The sequence below is a fragment of the Candoia aspera genome, chromosome 2, assembly GCF_035149785.1.
Source record: "Candoia aspera isolate rCanAsp1 chromosome 2, rCanAsp1.hap2, whole genome shotgun sequence".
NCBI lineage: Eukaryota > Metazoa > Chordata > Lepidosauria > Squamata > Boidae > Candoia > Candoia aspera.
This window is the reverse complement of record NC_086154.1, coordinates 65,766,791-65,788,616: the sequence shown is the minus strand read 5'-3', so window position 1 is coordinate 65,788,616 and position 21,826 is coordinate 65,766,791. Positions and strand designations below refer to the sequence as shown.

General features: G+C 39.8%; 1 protein-coding gene across 1 annotated transcript in view; it reads left to right on the top strand.

The window, feature by feature from the left end:
* The window catches only part of LOC134492271 (glutamate dehydrogenase, mitochondrial-like), a 33,267-nt gene extending 12,557 nt beyond the window's left edge, over nucleotides 1-20,710 (top strand). Inside the window, exons 3-12 of the mRNA XM_063296451.1 lie at nucleotides 396-451; nucleotides 846-909; nucleotides 2,256-2,350; nucleotides 2,609-2,788; nucleotides 10,807-10,944; nucleotides 11,328-11,465; nucleotides 12,595-12,675; nucleotides 15,086-15,301; nucleotides 20,210-20,272; nucleotides 20,484-20,710. Coding sequence (XP_063152521.1) covers nucleotides 396-451; nucleotides 846-909; nucleotides 2,256-2,350; nucleotides 2,609-2,788; nucleotides 10,807-10,944; nucleotides 11,328-11,465; nucleotides 12,595-12,675; nucleotides 15,086-15,301; nucleotides 20,210-20,272; nucleotides 20,484-20,600 — 1,148 coding nt within the window. The 3' untranslated portion in view covers nucleotides 20,601-20,710. The remainder of the gene's footprint in view (nucleotides 1-395; nucleotides 452-845; nucleotides 910-2,255; nucleotides 2,351-2,608; nucleotides 2,789-10,806; nucleotides 10,945-11,327; nucleotides 11,466-12,594; nucleotides 12,676-15,085; nucleotides 15,302-20,209; nucleotides 20,273-20,483) is intronic.
* Nucleotides 20,711-21,826: the final 1,116 nt, after the last annotated feature.

The window sequence follows — 21,826 nt, the reverse complement described above, 5'->3', positions numbered from 1 at the left end:
GTGACGGTAGGTTTTAAACTCAGATTTGCTCTAGGTTTTCACTGGGTTTGTAAAGTAGATGCAGCTATATTATACTGAGAATTTTTTTCTTTTTTCTATTCTTGTTCCTAGTGATTTTATCCTAGCTTTAGAATCTTTCCTCAAATTACTAAAAAGCCCATGTATTTTCTAAGTAGCAGAGCTGTCATGCTTTGGTAAGCTTTTTGTGATATATTCATCATGAATATATTTTAGATGTTTATTAAATATTTTACTTGCTATTTTCTAAGAAAAAGTTTGAATTATGAGCAAGTACTCTCTCAACAGTTCTTAAAAGTTGCTCTCATGCTACATTTCTGTGGCTGGATAAGGAATGAAAAGATAAAATGCTAATTTGTCTATCTGGTATATTTCAGATGTTCCTTTTGGTGGGGCAAAGGCTGGTGTGACTATTGAACCAAAGAATTATTCAGTAAGTATAGGTTCTTCCTCTGGGATGAGAAGAGCAGGGCATGATGATATACTCTAATTTTGAGAATGATGCTGTGTGTTGCAGAATTTGGATCAGTGTATACCATATCAAACAGGGGATAGTGAGTCACTGTAAAGGTGAAGTGGGGAAGGCCAACATTAATTCTGTACAAAATAAAACCACCTAAGAACAACTGACTTCTTCAGAATTTTATCTATTAATTCCTTTGTCTTACCTGTTAAGGCAAAGTACTGATGCTGAAAGATTTTTGTCTTGTCAGGATGCAGTTTACTTCTGAAAAAAAAAACAAGCACCATAGATTTTTGTCATAATTACCTGTTGGCATCCCTGATGGAGCCTGTAATAATAACTGAATGTTGATATTCTTATACAGGAAAATGAACTGGAGAAAATAACAAGAAAGTTCACATTAGAATTGGCCAAGAAAGGTTTTATAGGTGAGTTCATTTTTGTAAAAAAAGTGATTGTTTCACAGGCTGCCCCAAATATCAGAAGAGATTAAGAGGTCATCCTCCAACCTGTTGTTCTCTTACTATGTTGAATGACAGCCCAGCATCCTCTGGCTGTGTTGCATAAAGTTATAAAAGTATGGGCTAGAATAATGCCTGCCATCTCTTACAGACGTCTGGCAGCCAGATTGTCTTGAACTGACATTAAAATCTGGAGAACTTTATTCTTTAATCAACACTGTATGTATCACATGATTTTGATGAGGATAGAAAAAGCATCAAGCTTGATCTCTAGTGCAGAGTTCTACTCCTTGGGAGTATCCATTTTTCATTATTAAAAAAATCATGTATTTTTTAGTATTGTTGCCCTTTTAAAGGAGCCTTAGCCAAGATGCCCTCATCTCCTTCCCCGGCTTTGCTGCTCAGTTTTGTTGATTTCTTTCCTCTCCTTAAGCATAGGAACCACACAGACACATTTGCAGATGTTAACATGAAAATATATGGAAGCCTGTTTTTTAAAGGAGCCTGGTTTTTTTCCTGGCATTCAGCCTCTTTTCTCCTGCTTACTATTTTTCTTCTCACTTTTTCTGTTCTGGTGCAGAGTGTACCTTCCATTGCACCTCTCTTTACTTTGGGTTCTGCAGTGGTTATCACAGTGATGACCATATCTGGACTGATTTTTTTTTTAAGAAAGGAAAATTTGTATGCCATTGCTGCATTTCTAGGCTTTGGGGTTAAGATCTGTGCCCATTAGTTCCGTTTTATTGCAATACTGTACTGCTTAATAATTGAGAATATAAATTTCAGCTGTGTGCAAAACATTTAATGAAAAAAATAGAAATGTGGCTTAATAAGATTTTAGTAGGCAAAGGGTGGACTTTATGTATGTCTGTTTATCTCTGATTCTTCTCAGTTAAAAAGAACAAGTGTGCAGTTCTGTAGACTTTTGCCTAGGAATATGTTCATTTGAGCTGAATGGGACTTCTGAGCTGACATGCTCATTTGTTTTGTTCACATTTATGGAGATAATACAGTTTAGACAATTTTATGCATATTTTGTTAGTTTATTATATGTTCAGTTCTCCTTTTCCAACCTTTATTGTTAAAAAAAATAAAGCTGCCATCCATTACCTACTGAACTTGCTACAATTGAATAAACATACATAGGGTTGCATAGAGAATGCCTAAATTAAACATTTGTTCAGTTTTATACATTTGTGTATACGGGTGTGCACACACACACACATGACTGATGCATTCTGGCAACATTTGTAATTTGTGGTAGAAGAGGCCCATCAAAAAACTGACTGCTCTAATTTGTTTAATATGAACAGGTCCTGGAATTGATGTAGGTGCACCTGATATAAACACAGGAGAAAGGGAGATGTCTTGGATTGCTGATACATATGCCAGTACTCTTGGATACCAGGTAAAGTTAATTCTTTAGACAAAAAAACTTTGTGTGGCTACTTTCTAAATACCCTTGCAGCCTTGATTCTTTCTCCAAATATTTCATTTAAAGGGAAGCTGGAAGTTTGGCTGTATCATGCTTTTTAAAGTTTGCTCTCTTTTTACGTTGTGAGTACACATGCTTCAGGAGATGACACAATTCTTGGCTTTCTGTCCATTGGTGAAATAAATATTTAATTTGGTATAGTTATTTATTGTTTCATGTTGGTAATTGCAGGATATCAACTCCTCTGCCTGTGTGACTGGGAAACCCATAAGTCAGGGAGGAATCCATGGACGCATCTCAGCCACGGGCCGTGGAATTCTATATGGAATTGAAAACTACATCAACAATACAACATATATGGATCTTATTGGCCTTAAAACTGGCTTCTCTGGTAAAACATTTGTTTTGCAGGTAAATATGGTACTTAGCTACTGTGGCATAGATATAATCTCATTCTTTCTCAGAATTGGAAAAAAATCCTAGTTTGCTGTTAGCAAATCCATCCTTACAAATTGGGAGTGATACTGCATTTCAAGAGTGGTGACATAGGCAAAATTGGACTCAAACTGAGCTGGCATATTTGATTGTATTTATTATTAAAATAATCCTGTCAAAAAAAATTGAATTTTGACATTTTACATGGTCCCAGATAATATTTTTATGTATAGTTACATATTATGTACAGTATCATATTATATAGATTACCTATTATAGTCACAAGCAATTGTTTTGATGATTTTGCATTATAGGTGCACACACAGACATACATGTGCATGCACACATACATGTTGTTACTACTATCAGCCCAAATTAATCCACTGTAGAATGAAAACCTCTTCATTAAAGGTTGTGGACTACCATGCTTATCTGCATGGTAGGTGCAGGTTGGTGGATAGACGCTAGGGCTGGGGGAGAGAGTGACTGACCCAAAGTCACCCAGTCCATACCTAAGGGAGGACTGGATTGATCTACCTACCTACCTACCTTTGAAAAAGAACATGCTGAGGCTGAGAGAAAGTGATCTGCTGTGGTCATAAAAGGGAGGAGGAAGGGAGGAAGGCACTGGGAAACTTGAAGGTGGGGAGTGTTGGAGGGATGTTTCACAGGTTTGGGACATTAACAAAGAAGAGGGAGGAAAGGCACTGAGAAGATCTAGGATCAGACAGATTGGTTGAATCTATTATACAGGTAGTCCTTGTTTAACATCCACTTGTTCAGCGACTGTTCAAAGTTATGATGGCACTGAACAAGGGGTCCTCATAGTTGCAGCCGTCACGGCATCCCCGTGGTCACGTGATCACAATTTGGGCACTTGGCAACTGGATCGCAATTACAGTGTTGCAGCGTCCTGCAGTTATGTGATTGCCATTTGAGACCTTCACTGCCAGCTTCTGACAAACAAAGTCAATGGGAAACCTAGCGATCACATGACTGCAGGATGCTTCCACCACACGGGATTCACCTAATGATGGCAAATGGGACTGCCGGAACTGCTGTTGCAAGTCAGTGCAGTCATGTGACATTTCACCTTAAGATTGCATCCCTTAGTGATGGAGTTCCTGGTCCCAATTACTGTCAGTAAGCGAGGACTTCCTGTATTGGGATACTGGCAGTGGTTGAGGGGAGAAAGTAAAGGGGAGGGAAAGTGCTTGGGGAAGTAGGCCAGCCTATGGGGTATGTTGCATTGGGACATCAGCAGCATCTGATGGGAGGGAAGGAAGAGAATAACAGGACTGGAAGGGATCTTAGGGGTCTTCTAATTCAATCTCCAGCCCAGGGCAGAAATCCTCATGCCACCCCAGGCAATTGGCTGTCCAACCTTTGCTTGAAAACCTCTAATGATAGAGCAGTCATGACTCCAGGAAGCAAACTGTTTTACCGCTTAATAGATCTCACAGTGGGGAAATTCCTCCTGATTTTGAGTTTGAATCTCCCTCTGTCAAGCTTCCACCCACTGTTTCCTGTCCTTTCCATGGGAGCTATGGAGAATAAATCCATACCTTTTCCCCTGCTATCATGTCTCCCCTTAGCCATCTCTTTTTACCTTAATCAGTTCCTTTAGCTGTTCTTCATAGGATTTAGCCTCCAGTCCCTTCACCATCTTTGCCACTGTTCTCTGAACTCTTCCTCAACATCTTTTTTGTACTGCGTTGAGGTAGTATTCCAGGTTAAGTCTGACCCGTGGAGCATAGAGTGGAACTATTTCGTTATTTCCTGATCTCGATATTATACCTCTAGTGATGTAGCCCAAGATTGTATTGGCTCTTCTGGCAGCTGCAGCATGCTGCTGGCTCATACTTAATCTGTGCTGTGCCAAGGTGCCCAGTACCTTCCCACAATTATGATTGCTGAGCCAGGTACCACTTACCTTGTACTTCGAAGGAGGAAAGCCATGTTAGTCTATGATGGCAAGAAACAGAAGGAGTCTGGTAGGACCTTTTCCAACTAACAAAATTTATGAAGAGTCACAAACTTTTGTGAGCTGCAGCTCATTTCATCAGATGCATAAAGTGGCTAGACTAATGTAGGATGAGATGAGGGATGGGGGGGACAGGAAAGATAGGTTACCTGCATCTGCAGCTCACAAAAGGTTATGCCTTTTAATAAAAAGTGTTAGCTGGAAAAGGTGCTACGAGACTCCTTCTTCTATTTTGTATCTGTACATCTGGTTCTTCCTACCTAAGTGCCCAGCTTGTTTCTTGTGCTTGAACTGTATTTTGGGAGAGTAGGGGCCAGGGTTCAAATCTAATATTAGCCTTTTGAGCATGGTTTCTCAATTAGAGTTCCATGGAACCTTTGGGTTCCGTGAGAGGTCACTAGGGGTTCCCTGGGCGATCACAATTTATTGTAAAAATTATTTCAGATTTGGGCAACTTCACATTAAAGAGGCAATTTTCATTATTTTTAGTTTAAGAACATTGTTAATGCATGTATATAGGCCTCGAGGCTGTCTTCTGAGATGTTAGCAGTCTCCTTCAGCTTTGTGTCATCTGCAGATTTGCTGAGCATCTGTTCTATCCCCTCATCTAGTTCATTTATGAAAACTTTGAAGAGCACTGAGAGGATTGGGGATAGGTGGGCTGGTGAGATATGCTGCCCTGGGAGTTCTCTGGGGAGAGAGAGGACAGTGCCTGTCAGCTTTGGCCTTTCCTCCTTTCCCTCAACCAGCAGTGCTGATGTCTTTTTGCCTGTTCTTCCTTCACCCTCCCAGAACAACTTCTGCTCAGAATAGACCTGTTTTGTTCTGTGCGTGGACCACAACACCTGAAACACATGTTTCAGTTTGAGCATGGACCACAAAAATACTTGTTTGTGGAACAATTCATGCGTTGAATATATTCACACCTCTATTGAATTTCTGTTGGAGTAAATTGCTAGCATCTGCTTTAAGCTGCTATAAGCTTCCATATGGCCATATAATTGGCTAGCATTTATTTCTGGGTAACTTTCTCAACTCTCATCATAGTGCACCTCTGTCTTTAGGTAGAGATAGATTAATAATATCATTCTCTAGGCTTACAAGATTTGGCCTTTAAAAATGTCATCAAGCTTTTTAAGATTTTACAGCACAATTAATCTAAGCCAGAAGCTCTACCATGGAACAGGCCCTTTTTATTCTTTCCAGTCCCCTGGAATGTAAAGAGGCTTAGGATCTAACTAACTCTCCAGAAACTCAACATTATGAGACCAAATTTGGCATGGTGGGAGAAATCGGCAAAAGAAAAATTGGGTAGAAAATGGTCTGAGTCTGCCAAGGAACTGCAGAGAAAAACATTCTAGAAAAAAAATCTCCCAACATTTTCCAGTGGGAAACACAACCAGACAATCCTGCTGACTCCTCAATTCTAAGCCCCTTCTCCTTCTCCAAACTGGTATTGTAAGTCATGTTACAGCGCCATTTATCATCATGTACAGCTTTCAGCTAAAGCCTCAGAGAGTAGAACCCATCCTGAAAAGATAATCTTTTTTTTCACTTAGAGATATTTCACGCCTGGAGCTACTGACCAGCAACTAGGGATCACATAAAGAACATTCAGAAAGCCCATGTGATATTCCTTCAGGATATTAACATTGTATAGAATAAAGAGAATTCTTCTTATATATTTTTCCACTATTTCTGTTATATTTTTTTTTATCATTGATGGCTGGAGAGCAATCACAACCCACACTGATTGGATTACTTGGTTTGAATTCAGGATGTGTTAGCATTGGGAACAGTGGCATCATGTGCCTGTTGCTGCCTTTTATATTACTTGAACTTTGGACCTCGCTTGTTTAAAGAAAGAAGATTCTGAGTACAGTATTCAGAATGTCTATCTGGTTTGGTGACCATGCTATACCCCTGAAAAAGAAGGCTGCGATCTATGACAAAATATGGTGTAATAAGGTTTTTACACTACCCTCCTACCTGTCTTCCAAAGAGCTTAAAAGTTTCCCTTCCTTCCATCCTGCTTCATGCTCACTATAGCTTTATGAAGTAGGTTAGGCTGAAAAGAGAGTAGCTGACTAAAATGTATTCGGTAAGTCTCATAATAGCTTTTCTTTTAACTTGAATTTTCTCAACAGTAGACCAATTTTTTAATCAAGGCACTGCAACTTTGCAGTACTAAATCATTTTTGGTTTCTGTTACAGTAGAATAAATAGCATATCCTCCAAATTTTGTGTTTAATAGCAAGAGCAATATTTTGCTTGGGCTGTACCACTTTTGAGTATCAGCTTTCCCTTAGAATCACTGTCCTGTTAATATATTTCTTCTGAACTGGCAGTTTGCCAGCCTCCCTTAAGTCTAAGAAAAATGTCTTTCTCCCAAAGCAGTTTTTGCCTCACGCTGAAAAACTTGGCAAGCAGAGTAAAGCTGAGCTTGTACAAGAAACTATCTTAAGTCATCTCTATTGAACTGAGTTTGCTGAGCAATCCCTCAAGAAATGCTTCACTTACTCTAATTAACTTACCAAGAAAATTAAACTTAGAGGGAAAGCCCTCAAAGACTTGTGGGAGTCTTTGTGGATTGTTATTCTTCTCCAGTAAACTGGGTTTCAATCTTTGTCAAAGAAATCAAGGCAGGGCACAGATGAGTTAGTAACCAAGCGGAAGAACTTAGTTACTGTGAGTTATTTCCCATTTGAATTGTCTTTTTCCATTCTTGGCAGTTAAATCTAAACTAGAATCGATCATGTAATGTGATTTAGTTGCTGCTATCATCTTATTGGAAAGTTCTGTAGTAATTGTCATCTTTGTATTTTGCTGTTTTTGATGGATTTTTCTTTTGAAAAGTTAACTGAACAATGGATGCTCTGATGAATGGAAAGTGCATTAAGAAGTTGATGTCATAACTGATCTAAGTGTACATCCTTGCTCTACATAAAAAATAGGGAAGAAAGGAAATAGGGCCTGGTTTTGTGTCAAAGAAAAAACTGAGATTTTTAGATTTAGATTTTTCTTTAAATGATCAATTCAGCACTTGGAATTAAAGGCTTTCTTTAACAAGTAGAACCCCTCCCCCACAAATCCTACCTACTGTAGTAGTACAAAGGAATAACTAGTTGCTCGGTTTTCAGAAGTGGTTTGCTATTTCAGGTACTCTGAAGAGTGAGCAAATTTTACTTAAGCCTCTCAGCTTTGATTTTATTTCTCAGAGTCTCTCTCTACTACTGAATTAAAGCACTACCCACCTATCCTTGAGTCAGCACAAAATAATGCAGTAAAAAAATTACTGTCCCTATTTCCAGTTCTTGTCCTCCTCCTGTTATGTCTGTGGAATAGTCTTTCCAGATTGGTAAGCATGCTGCTACTTGTTTATATTATTGGTTTTCCCCTCTGGCTGTGCCACTGTCCACCTTTAGCATATCACCAGTGAGCAGGAAGGATATCCATCAATCAGAGCACTGTAGAAGACTTAAAATGAATCTCATGTCAGGACTCTGCATATCTTTTCTGGGATGGGTTTCTGTTCTTCCTTCCATCCTAGACACCTGTATTTCCCAAGCTAGAATAATGTGAAAAAAAAAAAAGGAAACATCAGGGCAGTAATCTCCCCAGGGAAGAGAAAGGCAGCTTCTGCCATGATGGTGCAATTAGCTAGGTTCAGTAGTTACTGGGCAACCATTCTATTACTTCTGGAGGAGTTGGGGAAAGTGGCCGATAAGCACTTTCTCTCACTTTAGGGTCACTGCAGTGAGGACAAGCAGGACTGCTGCACTTTAAGATAAAGATGTGTTCTAGAAATTTTGAAAAATGCCTCTTGCTCTTCCCCAAGTGAGATAGTAGAGGTGAGTTTTACTTTCTTCAAACCTGGAGAGAAATTGGGGTTGAAAATGGAAGGGAGTGGGGAGGTAACCAATGTGAAAGGAAAAGAAGTCCTGATGGAGAGAAATAATTGAAAAGGAGGCTGGCTAGTAACTAGAGAGGAAATACTCCCAAAACATACTTCTAATTGCATGTACAACCTGATTGCTTTCAAGATAATGAATGGCATGGCATTCCAGATTTTATATACCTTGGGGCTATAGCGTTGGAAAATGAGGAGATGTGTTTATACCAGTACAGGTAATGATTCTTGAAGCTGTCTTATTCAAAAACTAGGAATGAGATAAAGCCAGTATAATGGGGATGGAGGACTGGGATTCATGTTGGCAGGGCATGATTGGGTTGTGGTTAATTGGGGACCTTAGAGAACTCAGTGGTGCCTACTTTTCCACAAATTAACATGGGGGAATGATGCCACATGGACCAGTTCATTGAGCTTTGCCAGTTGTTAACTACAGAACTTGCAGTACCCAGTGAAACAAAGAACATTTTTTAATGAAAGCTAACTAGAATAATGGGAATATACTGCAAAATAAAATGAAAAATATAAACCACATTTTTAAACCTGTCATGATTGTTAAAGATATAATTATTCTTCAACTAGACTAATTCTGCCTGGATAAATGTCTAGTACATTTACCTTGATAGCACAATCAATTCTTAAATGCCTGATAAGCAATTTTCTTCCAAAATCTTGCCAAGAAAACTGCAGGGTCTTGTCTAGGCAGTCTTCAGGAATCAATACTGACTTGAAGGTGCGCACACACAAGGAGAGCCAGTTTGGTGTAGAGGTTAAGGCAACAGGCTAGAGACCAGGGGTTCTAGTCCCGCCTTAGGCACAAAGCCATCTGGGTGACCTTGGGCCAGTCACTCACCCTCAGCCTCAGGAAGGAGGCACTGGAAACCACTTCTTAAAAACCTTGCCAACAAAACTACAGGGACTTGTCCAGGCAGTCACCAGGAGTCAGTGCTGACTTAAAGGCATGCACATACACATACACACTGCAAAATAAAATGAAAAAGTAAGCACACTTTTAATCTGTCATGATTTTTGCTGAAGATGTAATTATTCTTCAACTTGACTAATTCTGCCTAGATAAATGTCTAGTACATTTATCTTGGTAGCACAAACAACTCTTAAATGCCTGATAAGCAGCTCTATCAGCAAGGCTATGTTTGTAGAGTGAAAGACTGGAGGTCTCGAACTTCTTCTCCCAGAAACTCTCATATGCACCCCCAGATTCTGCCTTCCTGCCTTTGTGTAGCTGCTTGGTAGGGACTGCTGCCACCACCTATCTTCCAGGGTTACGTGTTTACCTGGTATCTTCTCTCCAACACCCAACCCATTGTGTGAGATCCCACAGTCTGTGTGCTTTATGGGCAAGTAAAAGAACAAGAAGCTGAGTAAAAATGAAATAAATTCAATAGTGTCCTATCCTGAACTTGTAGCATGAAATGTATGACTAGGGAAATCAGCCCTGCCTTCTTCTGGAGGTCAATCTCACAGGTGATAAATAAATGTTAATGTTTATTTTAAAAGGAAAAGAGAGAAGCTAAACAGTCATTGTTAATTTTAAGTAATCATATGTAAAACACTTAGTGATGAGTGAGTTAAAACTGTAAATAAAAATCATAACTTAAAAGAGTAGCTTAAAAGAATCTCCCATAGGAAAATACTATAAGGGGGTTAAACAAACAAAGCATAAACCATAAAGCAATAACTAGAGACATAAAAAATTAAAGCTAGTACAGTAAGAAAAAGCTAACTGTTTCCCTATTTCTCTAGAGAATAGATCACCTTTGGAACAGATGTTACATCTGGGCCAATTGGGTTACTTGGAAATTCCTGCTCTTTGCAAATTTCAGCTTAAACATGAGCTGAGGAAAGAGGGATAAATCCCACCGGTTTCCAGTCTATCAGAGAAGGGGAGTAGAGTGCATGAAGACACAGATTGGAGATGTCTGGAATATGCCTGAGAAGATATATATGGGGAATGTCTGAGTTCTGCCAGCTGGCAAGGGAACATTCATAGCAGAAGCAGATCTTCCTTTTTAGTCAAGAAATGTGTGTGTTCTTGCTGACTGAAAATTTGCTCCATGCTTCTCAATTTTGCCTTCACAGGGATTTGGCAATGTGGGTTTTCACTCAATGCGATACCTGCAGCGCTATGGAGCATGCTGCATATGTGTTGAGGATGTAGATGGTGCCATCTATAATACTGATGGAATTGATTCCAGTGAGCTACAACACTATAAACAAGTATGTTGAATACAGGGAGGCACCGGTGAGTTTTTTCTCTAGAACTACCCAATGCAGATAGGCCCTAGCCTGTTTCAGCCACAGTTTGGTCTAGAGGTTAAGGTGCTGGGCTAGAAACCAGGAGACTGAGCATTTTAGTCCTGCCTTAGGCATGAAATCTGGCTGGGTGACCTTGGGCCAGTCACTCTCTTTCAGCCCAACTTACCTCACAGGGCTGTTGTGGGGTAAATAGGAGGAGGAAGGAATATTAGGTATGTTTGCTGCCTTGAGTTATTTATAAAAATAATAAAGGCGGGATAGAAAATAAATAGTGTAGAAAAATCTTTTCCCATCTTTTCTCTCCTGGCTTGGCTTGGCTAACTGAAGTCTGTTTTTCATTCTAGGAACATGGCACCATTGTTGGCTTTCCAAAGGCTAAGAAACTCGAGGGCAGTGCCCTTGAGATACCTTGTGATATCCTTATCCCAGCTGCTATTGAGAAACAACTCACAAAGGCAAATGCTCGTTGTGTCCAAGCAAAGGTATTGTTTAGAGGGGGTTATTTTTTACTGCATAAGCTGCAGTCTTGTTTCCAGTAAGAAAAAAACCTGGGGGCTGGTTTATTGGAGTGGTAAAAAAAATACTGAGGTCATACCGGATAGCTCAATGAAAAAGTAAACTCAGTGTGCAGTGGCTATGAAAAATACTGAATTCCCTGTTATGGATCAGTAGGAAAGGGTCTAAAAATAAAACTGGGAACATTTAATTGGCCTTATAGAAATATTTGCTATGTCTACATATAGAGCACTTCTGGTTGCCACATTTTAAAAAGGATATAACTGTTGTAAAAAAATGCATGGAGTAACCAAAGAGATGAGAGGGACCAAGCACTGGAGTTCACATACTAGAAATTGTTTACAGTTGATCAGGTTCTGCTAGGGATAGAATTGGAAATCCATGGCTTTTTTAAAAGTAAATTTGGTATGAGAATATTTATTTATTTAAACAATTTTATATACGTGCATTGGGCTTTTCAACTTTGAGGGTAGGGATCAGTTGAAATGTCTTGCAGGGGCCAGAGCTTTTCTTGTTTTTGCATTTGAGTATAATTTGCAACATCATGATAGTAACAGAAGGAAGGTTAGATTAAGTGCTGCCAAATCTACATTAGAAAATAAATTATAATGTGGAAATTAAATATCCAGGTTGTGGGGCTCTTTTTATTCTCTGCTATGTTATAGAACATACTGTATGTGACAACAAATCAGAACTGGTGAATGTGTGCTCCAAAAATTATAGAAGTCATCTGTAATCCATCATGATCTCCCTAATTTGAAAGCAGCTCTCTAATCATAATGGAGTCGGGCAAGTTGAGCATCATATTCTCCAGGAGACCACTCCATTTCAAGTACAGTCTTTGAATACAGTCTTCATTACTTTATCAGTTTCTTCAGAGAGTTTTTGCTGAACTGCAGTATGCTGGGAAAGGACTAACCAACTTCCTATAACTGAATAAACAGGATTTATGCTGAATTTTTCAGCATCTTCAAATAATATGTGACGGTTTCATTTCAATTTTTTTACAACAATGATTTACCAGAGCATCTATTCAAAGTCTGTGTTTTAGCTGTAATTATTCTGGTTTATTCTTTATCTTTTCGTGCCTTATAGATTATTGCTGAAGGTGCTAATGGCCCTACAACTCCAGATGCTCATGACATCTTTTTGCAGAGAAAAATCCTTGTACTTCCGGTATGTCTGCAGATCTTTTGGCTCCAGCGATACCCATGCTTTGCTGTTTGGACCTCTAGCTACTCTGCTGCTGTTGGGCATTCTCCACCTTGCAGTGCTTTGCAAAACTGGGCAATCCTTTTGTGATGTAGTTAAACAACAGAGCATGACTGAATTTTGCAACGCATAGAGTTGAAAATATCCAGAGCAATCTAACAGAAATTGAATGTACAAGGCTACTTGCATCATTTTTGTATGGATTTTTGGATGTTACCTCTGCTTGCATATTAATTCCTGATTGTGAATTTGGCAGCAAAGTGAGGTTAAGTAATAAGTTGATGGCTTTATTTTACTACTTTTATTTTTGTGTTGTATTTTTATATAAATTAGCCCAAATATGTACTGTAAAATTGAAGCCACGTCCATAATGTCATGACCTTATTTTTGCAAAATAAATGTTAGTAGTCCATTGGACTGAAATAAAGAATATTTATATCTTCTAGTGCCAGGGCTGAGGTGGTATACTGTGCTGCTTGTAGTTCTGAATACTTTCTCTAAACAAACAAGTTTCTGAATTAGCTTTTGGTGGAAGGTTTATCCACTTCCTCTAACCTAGACTGGATTAATAGCAACAGCATTTCTTAGAGAGATTTTCAGTGGAAAAAACATGTAAAAATGTGTGAGTAGGTAGATGTTATATGAACTTCAAAAAGTTTTTACCAAGCCCCTCACTGAGGCTCCACAGTAATTTGCTAATGATAAGGTTATCCTAGATTCGTTACTGAGTTTCATCATAGTTGGTAGAATAAAGAAGCAAGTACTTCCTGTACTAGGAAGTTAAATAGTGAAGTCTGCAAGGATGTGAATTGGAAGTAGGCATGCATCAAAGACCAGCAACTTTTTCTAGCTGAGGGTGCATGTGAAATTTTGAGAACAAGTTAGGAGCATTCTTATAAAATGTCTGCTGGGAAGGGGGCAACCTCCTTTATTCTTCTCTTTCATTATATTCTACATGATCTCTGGTTACTTTTGCTTTTTTCTGAGGAGCAATATATACTTTTAAATACAGTATTGGGCTGCAATACATCATTTTTATTTTTTAAGAAAGCTTGTGGATTCTGTTCTCTTAAGCATGAAAATTCCATCTGGGAACAAGAAATCTAGAAAGCAGCAAACTTCCTTTTCCCCCCATAAATAATTTAATCTGCCCTTGTCATCTGCCTTTGCAGATGACAAGAAAGGCACTTTGGTGCTATATTTGGGATCCCAGGTTCTGTGTATTAAAAAAAAATTCTGGAGTTGAGGTGGACAGCATGATGTCCAAGTTCATAGACAATACCAAATTATTTAGGATACAGAAATCCCAAACAAATTGTTCTTCAAACTGTGTGAATGGATGAGAAAATAGCAGAAGTGACTAGAGAAGCACATTTACATTGATAGAGTGTGAAGATATGGTGATTAACTAGGAAAGAGTTCTTGAGGTCCTAAGAAAGAGTTCATTGAAAACTTTGCTCAGTGTGCAATGGTGGTTTAACAAGGCAAAAAGGAGTACTAAATGCATCTATTTTAATTGGAGGTTGAGATAGGATAGCACAGTACTCTTGCTGTGCTGTGGGCAGGCTATATTATATTGTATTGCCCTAGAGTGTGTTGCTGAAAATGCTGTCATGCTGTATTTGATCAGTCAATACTAAACTAGACATTTTAGGGGCTTTCCATAATTCATTTGACCCAAATAAGTATTTTCAGTTGGTCAATCCAAGAAATAGTTTCTGTCCTAAGGACCAGTGAGTATTCAGAAGTTTACACATTGAAACACACCATGTTCTACAAGTAGGAATAAAACAAGAATCTGTAACTGGTTTCTGCCCACCCACTGGCATGTGGCATTACTTCTTTTTTCTGTAACTATAATCCTTATAGTTTGTGATAGTACCGCTGTTTCCTTTGTCCCCTAATTTATTGTTTCTTCTCCCCCATCAAAGACCAGGATTCTAGTGAAAATGTAATGTATTTATTTACTTACTTAGAGGCTCTGAATAGCTGACAATTCCCAATGTTATGATTACCTCAAATTGTTCAGTACCTTGAATCATTGTTGCTGATATAAGAAGGGAAAGGGCAAGTGGGCTAGGCTTCTGAAGTCTATATTATCATTCATCCACAGCACAGGAAATAAATTTCTGTGCTGCACCAAAGTTGTGCGCTGTATGTGCTGCATTGCAAGATAATCCATGTATCATAATATAGGTGCTTGAGCTTAGTTTCAATGTCTAGAAGTAGAAATCAAGCAACAATATGGGATTGTTACTTTTAAATGTTTGTGCTGCTGTTCTACCTGGGGTTATGAGTAGGTAGCATTGTATTCTCACAGTTCTCTTGCTGAGAATTCACCAGGTAACTGAAACTATTTGTTTCTTTGTGGCAGGATTTGTACATAAATGCAGGTGGTGTGACAGTTTCCTTCTTTGAATGGCTGAAGAATCTTAACCATGTCAGCTATGGGCGCCTTACCTTCAAATATGAGCGTGAATCTAACTATCATTTGCTGATGTCAGTGCAGCAAAGTCTGGAGAGAAAGTTTGGGAATAGCAGTGGAGATATCCCTATTATACCCACACCAGAATTCCAAGCTAGAATATCAGTAAGTTGTATGTTTAACCTCTTCTCTTCTCTTCTCTTCTCTTCTCTTCTCTTCTCTTCTCTTCTCTTCTCTTCTCTAGCAATCTCTAGGAGAAGAATGCCTAGGGCTACTCTCTCAAGAAGATACATGGGAACTTCATTCCTACCAGAAACCAAGTTAAAAATAACATGTCTTCCCCTTTTGAAATGATGAGATTGGCTAAGGTATTTTCTAAATGTTACACTGAAATTAATCTCTATAGCATAATCTCTTAAGTCACGAAGAAAGTGTCCTCGCCAAGTTCAATTTTTATCTACTCACCTGAAGTTGGGAAGACATGAAACTTCATAATGGCTCTAGTATTGGCCTATAAAATAATAAAAATAAAACCAGAGCTTTTAGAAAAGATTCATGAGTTATTAACTGCAGCCTTGTTTAGAGGTTAATAACTTTTTAAGAGTGTTGAACCAACATTATTTGATTCCTGGCAACTGCCTGGACTAGTCCCTGCAGTTTTCTTGGCATGATTTCAGAAATGGTTTGCCCTTGCCTCCTTCCTAGGGCTGAGGGAGAGGGACTGGCCCAAGGCCACTCAGCTGGCTTTGTGCCCAAGACGGGACTAGAACTCATGGTCTCCTGGTTTCTAGCCTGGTACCTTAACCACCACACCAAACTGGCTCATTTATGTGTGTGTGTGTTTATGTCCTACTGCAATCATATGCAGATTCTTGGTGGCTCACGACATGAAACACAATAACAATTAAAATACAGAAGCTGACAGTTGGAAATGTACAAACATTCCTTCCCAAACACCCTCTGGAAAGGTTGGCAACTGGAGTTGGGTCTCTTCTAGAGGACCAGCCTGATGATGGTATAACAATGCTTATGGAACTTGGCTCTCTGACTCTCCTGAAAATGGGGGACAACTAGCTGTTTTCTCCCAGCACGATCCAAGTAGTTGGGCTGATTCCAGTGGAGAGATGTGGTTCTGATGTCAAGCCATAAAGACTTATAGGTTATAAACAGCACTTTAATTTGGACTTGGAATCTGATTGGAAGCCAATGCAGTGCCCACAAAATGTGGGTGCACTGGCAAGCATCTGGGAGCATCTGGGCCACTGTATTTCGCACCAACTGAATTTCCAGGTCTTTAAAATCAGCCCCATGTAGACTGCACTGCAGTGGTCTATACACATTGTGATGAGTCCTTGAGCTATACTAATCAGGTCCTCCTGCCCCAAGTAAGGCCATAGCTGGTGTACCAGTTGCAGCTGGGCAAAGGCCACCCCCTCCCCCGGGCTGATCCAGCAGGAGCTGCTAGTCCAGGAGGACACTCAAGTCTGGACCACCTCGTTCAGAGCTGAGACTCAGAGTCAACCAAAGAACCTGGTCATTCCTTATATGGCCAGCATGTCGGAAAAGATAAAACGGATATTTGGAAAACACCACATACCTGTATTTTTCAAATCCACTAACACACTGAGACAGAGGCTTGTACACATAAGAGGAGCAATGTACACTGTGTGCACAATTATTAGGCAAGTGAGTATCTTGACCATATCATTTTTATGCATATTTTCCACCTCCAAGCTGTATAAACCTGAATGCTTATTGGATATAAGCATATCAGGTGATGTGTATTTGTGTAATGAGGGAGGGTGTGGCCTAAGGAGATCAACACCCTATATCAAGGTGTGCATAATTATTAGGCAGCTTCTTTTCCTCAGGCAAAATGGGCCAAAAAAGAGATTTAACTGACTCTGAAAAGTCAAAAATTGTAAAAAGTCTTTCAGAGGGATGCAGCACTCTTGAAATTGCTAAGATATTGGGGCGTGACCACAGAACCATCAAACGTTTCGTTGCAAATAGTCAACAGGGTCGCAAGAAACCTGTTGAGAAAAAAAGACGCAAATTAACTGCCAAAGATTTGAGAAGAATCAAACGTGAAGCTACCAGGAACTCATTATCCTCCAGTGCTGTCATGTTCCAGAACTGCAACCTACCTGGAGTGCCCAGAAGTACAAGGTGTTCAGTGCTCAGAGACATGGCCAAGGTAAGGAAGGCTGAAACTCAACCACCACTGAACAAGACACATAAGTTGAAACAGCAAGACTGGGCCAAGAAATATCTGAAGACAGATTTTTCAAAGGTTTGATGGACTGATGAGAGGAGAGTGACTCTTGATGGACCAGATGGATGGGCCCGTGGCTGGATCAGTGACGGGCACAGAGCTCCACTTCGACTCAGACGCCAGCAAGGTGGAGGTGGGGTACTGGTATGGGCTGGTGTGCTAGTTGGACCTTTTCGGGTTGAAGATGGACTCAAAATCAACTCCCAAACCTACTGCCAGTTTGTAGAAGACACTTTCTTCAAGCAGTGGTACAGGAAAAAGTCTGCGTCTTTCAAGAAGACCATGATGTTTATGTAGGACAATGCTCCATCGCGTGCATCGAAGTACTCCACTGCGTGGCTAGCCAGTAAAGGCCTCAAAGATGAAAGAATAATGACATGGCCCCCTTCCTCACCTGACCTAAACCCTATTGAGAACTTGTGGGCCCTTCTCAAACGGAAGATTTATGGTGAAGGAAAACAGTACACCTCTTTGAATAGTGTCTGGGAGGCTGTGGTTGCTGCTGCACAAAAAGTTGATGGTCGACAGATCAAGAAACTGACAGACTCCATGAATGGAAGGCTTATGACTGTTATTGCAAAGAAGGGTGGCTATATTGGTCACTGTTTTTTTGTTTGAAATGTCAGAAATGTTTATTTGTAAATTTTGAGTTGTTATTCTCACTTTAACAGATGAAAATAAACGAGTGAGATGGGGGAATTTTTGTTTTTCATTTAGTTGCATAATAATTCTGCACACATAGATATGCTCCTAAGAAAGCCAAAACCTCACTTTTACTTCCTTGAATATTCAAGTTTGAGGTTTATTAACTGTAGTTGTTCAATAATGAAATTCATCCTCAAAAATACAACTTGTCTAATAATTGTGCACTTAATGTAGTATATGCAATCCAGTGCAGTGAGGAGTGTTCTGAGGAATACGTTGGAGAAACCAAACAGCCTTTACACAAGAGGATGGCCCAACACAGGAGGAGCAACACCACAGGACCAGAATCAGCAGTTTACCTTCATCTAAAAGAAAAAGGACACTCATTTGAGGACAAAAATGTCCACATTTTGGACAGAGAAGATAGGTGGTTTGAGAGAGGGGTTAAGGAATCCATTCATGCCAAAGTGGAAAATCCTTCCCTCAATAGAGGCAGAGGCCTCAGGCACAACTTGTCCCCCATTTTTCATGCTGCTCTTTCATCAGTCCCCAGGAAGATTAAGACCGCTTCACACGTTCACCAGGAAGGCCCCATTTAACGATCCACTTGGGGATGAGTGAGGGATTTAGGAGTAAGACATCCCAAAGACAATCCACACCTCCATGGCACAATTAAGCCATTCAAGGGTAGGGACAATGTAGCCACCCTGGAAGACATATATGGGGTCCCCTTACCAACCTTTGCCCAGACTGAAGAAGCTGCTTGGAGAAGCAGTGAAATGTTTCAGCCAGAAGAAAGAAACCCAGTGGGCATGACTCAACCTACAGATAATTCCACCTGGATGAATGAGAATCTTCAGGGGCAGTGCAACCCTATCAACAAGACAGGGGCATGGGGGAACCTCAATGTACAAAGAGTAGCTTTGCCTTGCTATGGTTTGATTTAAGCCTGTTGTCTCCCATCTAGACCCTAACAGCCTCCAGGCACTGGCACAAGATGTCAGCAGTAGTGGGGTCTGGGGTCACAGCTAGGTATCATCAGCATACTGGTGATACTGGGCCCTGACCTACCAAATGAGCTCTCCAGCAGCTTCATATAGATGTTATATAATGGGGAGAGAGCCAGCTCCTGAACACTGCTGACTGAAACCAGCTACTGAGGAAAGAATGGACAACTACCACTCAGTCTCCAACCTTCCCTTTTGGGGAGCAACCAAGAGGTGCCCTCAGGGAAGCAGATTGTAAAATAGTGCCCCTGATCCCTGTAGCTGGTCCAGCAGAATACCATGGTCGGTGGTATTGAAAGCCTCCAAGAGATCCAAATGGAACAAGAGAAGCGCACTATCCCTATCCAGGCCCTGACACAGATTATTGACCAGAGTGCTAATTCTTTCCATACCCAGGCCTGAACCCTGACTGACAATAGTTTGGATAATCCACTTCCTCAAGGGCATCCTGTAGTTGATCCCAAACCACCATCTCCACAACTTTCACCCAAAAGGAAAGGTTAGAGACTGGATGGTAGTGTCTAAAACCTCTGGATTCTGAAACAGAAGGATCCAACACCTCTTTCAGGGCTGAAGACATTGAACCCTCACACAAGGAAGCATTCACAACCTCCTGGATCCAGGATACAAACCCACTCCACCCCCACCTCCGCCCCAGTTATCTGAAGAAGTCAGGAGAGGCAACAATCCAGCTCGCAGGTGGATGACATCCTAGAAAGCCCTGATCCACTTCCTTGGAATTAACAGGCATAAAAGAAGCCCAGGTAACAGAGCAAGACAATGCCCCAGTCACCACACAAGACCCTGCCCAAATGGCCCAATGGTAATTCAACTGGGTGGCCCTTGCCCAAGAGAGCATTGGTTACCCAGAAGGCTGTTGACAACACCTGCCAATGCAATAAGAGGAGAATATATTTCTGTTCTGTCTCAGATTGCAAACTAGCACCTGTGGACTGATTTTATTCTCACATAAGTGGCCTCAGTTAAGTTAGGTTGATAGCAATATGCTCTATGAATTTCACAGCTCACAATCCCAAATCTGTTCACTCCAGTACACTGCAAAAATAAGTGAGAGTCACATATAAATATTGGTAGAAAAATGGAATGTCGTACTGTATTTTTCTCAAGCTTCTATTTTTTTTAAAGGGTGCCTCAGAGAAGGATATTGTGCACTCCGGACTAGCTTTCACCATGGAACGTTCAGCCAAGGTAGGTGCTTCGGATTGTATTTATCTTATCACTGTCATTACCGTAAAAAACAAAAACATATTTTTCATGTGGTAGATTTTCTGACCTTGCAGCATTATTGAAACAGTTATCATTACTGCAGTGGTACCATTTCTTATAATTATTTTTTTGGTTTTGGTTTCAGACCAGAATATTGGGACCATGTTGCTTATGTTTATATTTTGTTTTCTAGCAAATCATGAGTGTAGCCACAAGGTATAACCTAGGCTTGGACCAGAGAACAGCTGCCTACGTTTGTGCCATGGAAAAGATCTTTCAGGTTTATAGTGAGGCAAGTTTCACTTACTGAATGCCCACTGCTGGCCTTCTATCTGGCAGTTAAAAAGTACAAACAACAACAAAAAGTATGTATTGCTTTAGAAGATAAGGAACCTCTAAGCAGGAAAGCTGAACCAAGATACTGCTATGATGTAATGGAAGCTTTTTCTCTTGTTTGTATCTTATTCCTTCCTTTCATTTTCTCAGTATTTCTTAAATATAATTATTAAGTCATAGTTTCTTTCTGAGTTCTAATTTGGACTTACAGATGGTGCTACCACTCCATGGATGCTTTTATTTTGCTAAAATGTACAGAACATTAATTGTTGAAATTAAGCATTTATTGGAGTTCAGCCCCTCTTACTTATTTTATTCCATATAGCTGTGCATTACTGTGTATTTGGTTTGCTTTAATACCTTTATTACATCTGTGCTGCTATTATTCCACTCTTGTCCCAAACTCTTAATTCTGCTCTGGTCTTTGTGGTACCACTTTTCTATCTTCTTTGTGGTCTCCTTTGTAGATGAGATTCATTACAAATTAATGCTTTGTTTTTCTAAGTCATCAAGCTTGGATTCTGAATTTTAGCAAAGCTTATCCCCAGCAATAAACCTCCTTATTTATTTATTTATTTATTTATTTATTATTTTAAATATTATATATATATAATCAATATATAGCCTTGATTTTCTGTGTTGCATTCTCATTGTGGTTTCCCTCTCACATATATTCCAAGATCTCGTTATACACGAAAGTTGACTGCCATCTGACATACGACATTTTTCAGAAAACAGCAAGAAACAACCTAGCCATTATTTCTATGTTTTACTTCCTACAAGATGTTAAGTCTAATTTGGCATTCTTCATGATTTGAATCTCTGATAGTTATCATACTGACACTTTGATTTTCTATTTCCACCAGGACCTTTCCACAGTATCATTTGCAACTTTTAAGTTGCAGCTTGTGCCTTCAAAGGACTTTTATCATTGCGCTGTTGAATAACATTGATGAAATACTGTAGTAAAGAAATGTGATGGCCAAGGTCTATCCAATTTCTGAACAATATTCTGTTAGTATAACACTCCTTCTGTACACATTTTTGTATGGATGTGTGGCTGTGGCAGAATTACAGGTAGTCCTTGACTTAAGATAGTTCATTTAACGACTGTTTGAAATTACAACAGTGCTGAAAAAAGTGACTTAGGACTGGTCCTCACGCTTTTGACCGTCACGGCGTCCCTGCGGTCATGTGATT